This window comes from Stegodyphus dumicola, chromosome 7 (genome assembly GCF_044657685.1).
Source record: "Stegodyphus dumicola isolate Sdum_Otavi_A_Nest chromosome 7, ASM4465768v1".
Taxonomy (NCBI): Eukaryota; Metazoa; Arthropoda; class Arachnida; order Araneae; family Eresidae; genus Stegodyphus; species Stegodyphus dumicola.
The window spans coordinates 181491369-181497368 of record NC_140774.1 but is presented as its reverse complement, the minus strand read 5'-3'; the positions used below and the strand labels follow the sequence as shown (position 1 = coordinate 181497368).

Sequence of the window (6000 nt, the reverse complement as noted above, 5' to 3'; positions counted from 1 at the left end):
AATATACAGTTTACATGCTATAATTTATAGTCCGATTCAATAGTGCTTTTTTGACCCTTTTATATAATCACGAACGAGCTCAGCTCACATTCCGGTTACTCACTGCAAGTGGGCCTACATGAACAAGCTCATATTACAAATTTATGACGGACAGATATTGCACATATTTGGGAGAAAGAATTACTTAAATTTCGCAAGTGCCGTAGGGTTAAATGTAGTCACAAATGTTTTCTAAAAACACGACACTGAAAATTATTTAGGAAAGATACTTTATTAAAATTCATATCGCATATTTTACACAAAACACAAAATATAGGCATAACTATGAACTAAAGGAGTAAAAATTTACAAAAGACGCTGAAATCACATACTACCAAATATGATGAATAAAAGTTTACAAACACTGGAAAAAATACAGAAAATAAATTGAAAATTATTACAAAACTGCAGAAAATATACAGTTGCCTGTATTTCAATATAATTATTTCAGATATTAAGACTTCTACAATGAATATATGCATTAATTAAAATTGTCCAACAAGGTGATGATCTATACACAAGTTATGAATGACCAATTGAAAATGGCAGTTTAATCATCATTCTCCAATTTTCGTTTTTGTCCTCTGGGGTTATCTAAAAAATAAATAAATAAAAATATACAGCATTAGCACAGAGAAACATGCTTAATTTATGGAATCATAAATATGTGGTGACAATATATTTATAGGCTTTCCAATGCTGAATTGTAGAGACTAAGAGAATTTTTCATTACTTTACTTCAGCTTAGAGAAGAGACTGATGAAATCATACTGAAACTTTAGTGTGTACTTGTAACACATCTTAATTTTTGTCAATCTTATGCTGTCTTAAATATAATATATTCAAAATACAAGCAAGCTGTCAGATTAAGATTAAACATATAGCGATCATAGACTCCAACCTTCAGCAAACCTTGTCAGTAGTCAACGCGCGAACGACATTTTTACAACTTTGAAAATGTGCGCGTAGCGTATGTTGTAATTAACCATTCATTAATTTTAAATTAATAATTAATTGTAATCAATTTTATTACATTTAAAACTGAATAATTAAAAATATACCTTGTAAATTATATGCACATTTAATTAGAAATTTTCTTTTAACTCCTCAAGCATTCACTAATAAAAAGTACTTCAAATCACTACTAATCATAGAAAAAATCAGAAGCTATAAATCATATCTTTGTTCTGGATATGATTTCTACAGGGAAATAAAATTTAAATAACCAAGAATGATACATATAAGTATTAAGCAAAATACGCATAATTTATGAATGCAAAGATTTATATGTAGCATGCTTAGCAAGCTTAAGTTCTGATTTTGAGAATGTTTTTTTATAACACAGTTCTTCATTTGCCTGCATATTTATTTTTTCAATCAAAACTGCTTCAAGAGTTTCAAGACCTAAATTTGGTCAAAATTCCGTCTGATTTTTTTTAACAATAGAAAAAATTCTTTCGCAAGCTGCATTTGAATGAGGTATTATTAAGACAGCAAGCATTACAGAAGGCAATACTTTGTATTTAATACACCCATTCATATTTTTTAATTTGGCAATTTCTCCCCATGCTATATCAATACGCAAATCTACAATTTCTTTCAAATCATCTACTTGATACATGGAAAATTCAATTTCTACTTGATTAAGACTTTTTTTATCAATAATGGATGGAAAAGTATTCATCAAGTAAAGAACAGATGAAAATGAGACTTCAGTTCTCAAGTTGATGTCAGCAACTTCAGCATGTTTTAGAAATGGATCACTCAGTGGAAATTTATCAATTATATATGAACATGCAGTTACAAAAAAAGCTCGCACAGAATTGAAAAATGATTTCACTTCACTTTCATTCAACTTGGCATTTTTTAAATATAGTCTTGTTTCCGCACCAATCACTAAATTTTCATTTTCTTTTTGTTTACTATACTTCTGAAATGGAATAGACGTTAGAGTAACATCTTCATTTTCTTTAGAAATTACTGATGGTTTTACGAATCTAACAAATAAATTCATTAAAAGTTCAAAAAGTTCTCTTCTCAATTTATGTATATAAGAAGCTTGTTGTTGCAAATTAATATTTACTGTTATAAACAAAGGCAAAGTATTTTTCAAAAATAACAAGTACAATTTGGTGGTCGGTGACTGTAAAATTTTTTTAATGTTTTGCAATCTCTTTCCCTCATTCTCACTGTTATCTGGTTTATCTCCAAAAAAATTTATCACAGCATCCCACTGTTCCAAAATCCTTGTTATAGATTCTAAAAGAGACAACCATCTCGTACTGCAATATTTCAAAATTTTATGAGATTTTGCATTCTGTCCCAAAATTTGTTGAGCAACTTTGAAGCTATGCTTCCGTTTCGAACTTTTCTCCAAGTAAAAATATATATCTATTATCAACATTTCAATTTCTGAGCCAATTAATTTTTCAGTAGCTTTTTTTGCAGCTACATGCAAGAGGTGGCACAGACAACCTCGGGTGATTATACTTGGTTGATGCATTTTGATAAATGATGCTACACCTTTAAACTTTCCAATCATATTACTAGCATTATCTGAAGAAAATGATAAGCAATTTTTCCATTCTAAACCTTTGTTTTTAAAGTTTTCATTTATACAATTAAAAATACCTTCTCCTGTATTATTTGTGCATTCTAAAATAGAAATCAATGAAGTAATTATCACTCCCTTTTCTTTACTGTAGTATGTTATAACCAATGGGTACAGTTTGTTATCATTACTTCCATCAGTACTTAGAGAAAATGATGTACTGCACACTGATTTTATAATATCAGCAACAGTATTTTCTGCAAGCGTTTTCACAATAGCAGCAGTTTTGGTATGACCGCAGCTAAATTTTTTTGCTATGGCAGAATCCGGAAACATTGCTTTGAAAAGCTCTTTGGAATGATCCGAAACAGAAAGCGGTAGATTATGTTCAATTAAAAAACGAACAAAATAGCATTCGGCTTTTATAGGATCTGTTTCATCATCTTTTATTAAGAAATTTGTTATTTCTTTAGATTTTACGGTGCCAAGTTCTATATGCTTTTGAGAAAACACATGCCGTTTACAGTCATCTTTTCCGCCATGAGCAACTGAGAAGTCTTTGTTGCATACACTGCAGTGTGCGTGATTCACAGAAATTTCGGACGCTTTAATGCATGGAAATTCTGAAGAATATGAATCTTTAAACTTCTGCTTTGATAATTTTGGCTTCTTCGTTCGAGGCAGCATTATGATTAAAAATCTTTCACCTGATTCACAGTTCACAAGACACACGCTAAGCTCTCGCCGTAAACTACACAATGCAGCCTAAACACGCATCAGCGAGGAACCTGGGAGACAGACAATTGGGTGGAACTATTGATAAGTCGTTAACGGTTGGAGTTACTGATCTACGATTGGCTAATTCTTCAAAACTAGGAACGCACTCAACACGTGATATATGATAACACGAGTATTCAGCCAATCATTGGATGAATTAGTTGGTTCCGTTTTGCGTACTGGTTCTCCTGCTCTTGTTTCTGTAAAATCCGTAGTTTTTTTCCATAGCTCGTAGTTTTTCATGAATTTCCGTAGAAACTACGGAGAATCCGTAGTAGTTGGAGCTTATGAGCGATTTAAGAACTTCTGACAGATAAAAATTACAAAACTATTTTTCTAATTTTGATACGGGTATATGAATTCAGCTAATTAGGAGATTTAACATAATGGCCCTTCCCTTAGTGATAAAAAGCCAAATACCAAAATGAGAATTATAAGAAGCATATAAAGAACAATTCCCACATTTCCAGAAAATCTGATCTGGGTAAAAAGAAGAGGAAATTCATTAAAAAACAAACAGGTCATAAAAAGAAAATTATTTTTCAAAGGTTTATTATTAAAACATTAATAAATTAGGAGATGAAGCAGATGAATTCACTAGTCATTTAACTGTGATTTGAGCAGTAAAAACTCATTTTTATAGCTATTGGGTTCCCAGCATCGAATGCTTTCTCAATTTGCCACTTTTAAAAAACAAATTTAACTTCCGAAAACTTAAGGTAATGAATGACTTGCAACTTGTTAATCCGAAGAATATTGCAAGGAGATTGCATTTTCATAACTTTCAGGTAATTACTTTCTTTTGCATTAAATCATGTTTCGATTTCAAATATACAAGTAAACACAGATATATAATAAAATATTCTTTCTCATTAAAAAAAACAATGAACGTTTGTTTAACAATAAATTATATTTTTTTTGATACTACTGACTTTTTAAATATCTGTTAACTTAAGAGCCTTTGTTGTTTACAATTTTTAAGAGCTACTATACTTAAGGTTTAAAATGTAATAACTTTATTCCAGGTCAGCCTAAATTTTTTTAATATTTCCTACTGAGCACAAGTTTCAGTAAATTTAAATTTTGATCATTGATATGGTTAAAGAAATATCTTTAAAAACTATTCTGAAGTATAATAAAATCTAAGTAAGGTTTTTCTCATACATTTTCTTTTTTAAATATAAAGTTTATGAACCATTCAAGAGATACATTTGATTAAAATCCTTGATCTTCCTTAAAATATATAAGAAGCAGGTTCTATTTATTGATCAAAGATTCTAGAAAAACATTTCAAAATATTTTTTATTTCAGTATTATGGTGCTGTTAGAACTGTTTCAAGTTTCCTTTTAGAACTTTTTTGAAGATAATACTGGATATCAACAATGTGTTTATCTATACTTAAATAATAATATACTACATATAAAGAAGCTGCCACTTTTACATATGCTAAATTTACGAGATGATGCACCTCATAATACACAAAAGCGCCTTCACGCCATAATAGGCAAATCTGAATTTTCTTTCGTTAAGATGCTTGCAACACACGTCTTCAAAATAGAAACAAAATACTTATAGGCTGCATTCAGATGGCGACGTAGATGTTACAGAAGCATAGTCACAAGGAGTTAACTGAGGAAATTCTGTTCACAGAAGCGACACAGGGAAGAGTTATTCCATATGAACATACAAAATTATGCATATTTTATTTAACATAAAATTCTTACCATCCTTTTCTTCCTCATCTGCATCATCTTCAATATCAACATCACTTTCAACTGAACCATCGGGGTTATAATCATCACCCTCTGATTCTTCCTAAAAATTTATTTAAAAATTAAGAATTTTGATAGTAAATAAAACAGCTACTCAAAAACAGTATCTGACTTTTAAACATGAAATTATTTACCTAGAGCCAATCAAAAATATATTTAAGATGGTAAAAAATAACTTAAAAATACTGAGCAGGCAGTCACTGTTCAGGAAGGGGGTTTTGCACTGCTAAGACTAATTATATATATATAAATCAAGTAAAAAGAAAGTTTCACTTCAAGCATCATAATTTTTGGTATCATTTTAGATTATTACTTGAGCTCTTATATACATTAAAATTAGCATTTAATAACCATTTTGTCTTTATTGTACATGAAAATATATTAAAAAATTGCTTATTTTGTAAAATAAATTTTGGAAGTGCTATTCAAATTATTCTAAAGTTTTAATTGATAAAATCCAACAATAAAGTTTAAAATTAATAAAACAATACAATAAAGACTATTTACAGTAAGAAGTAACAAAATTTAAAATGAAGACTGTGGTAAATCTCGAAGCACAGAGAAGTATCACTTTCTAACTCTTTAGAAAATGAATCATGACTCTCATCTGTGTTGGTTAAATGGTTCATTAAACATAGGAGTGTATTCCTCCTCTGAAAAATAGTGCCTTCATGCCATAATAGACAGGAGGTGAGGCTTTCCGAAATACAGTAGTGGTTTTTTCCTCCTTTGTTTTTTATTGAATTTGTCTCCTGATATCGTAAACAAAACTTTCGGACTCCAGATCTAGTCACTGAACCACCCGTCTTGCAATTTCAGCATAGGAAAGACCACTTTCTCGTAACACAATAATATTACAT

At 29.9% G+C, this 6000-nt stretch overlaps 1 protein-coding gene across 1 annotated transcript in view; it reads right to left on the bottom strand.

Annotated features, from left to right (window-relative positions):
- Window positions 1-252: 252 nt before the first annotated feature.
- LOC118195430 (acidic leucine-rich nuclear phosphoprotein 32 family member A-like) overlaps window positions 253-6000 on the bottom strand; it is a 47582-nt gene continuing 41834 nt past the window's right edge. Inside the window, exons 7-8 of the mRNA XM_035366734.2 lie at window positions 5093-5183; window positions 253-633 (exon numbers count right to left, since the gene is read on the bottom strand). Of these exons, the coding sequence (XP_035222625.1) occupies window positions 590-633; window positions 5093-5183 (135 nt within the window). The 3' untranslated portion in view covers window positions 253-589. The remainder of the gene's footprint in view (window positions 634-5092; window positions 5184-6000) is intronic.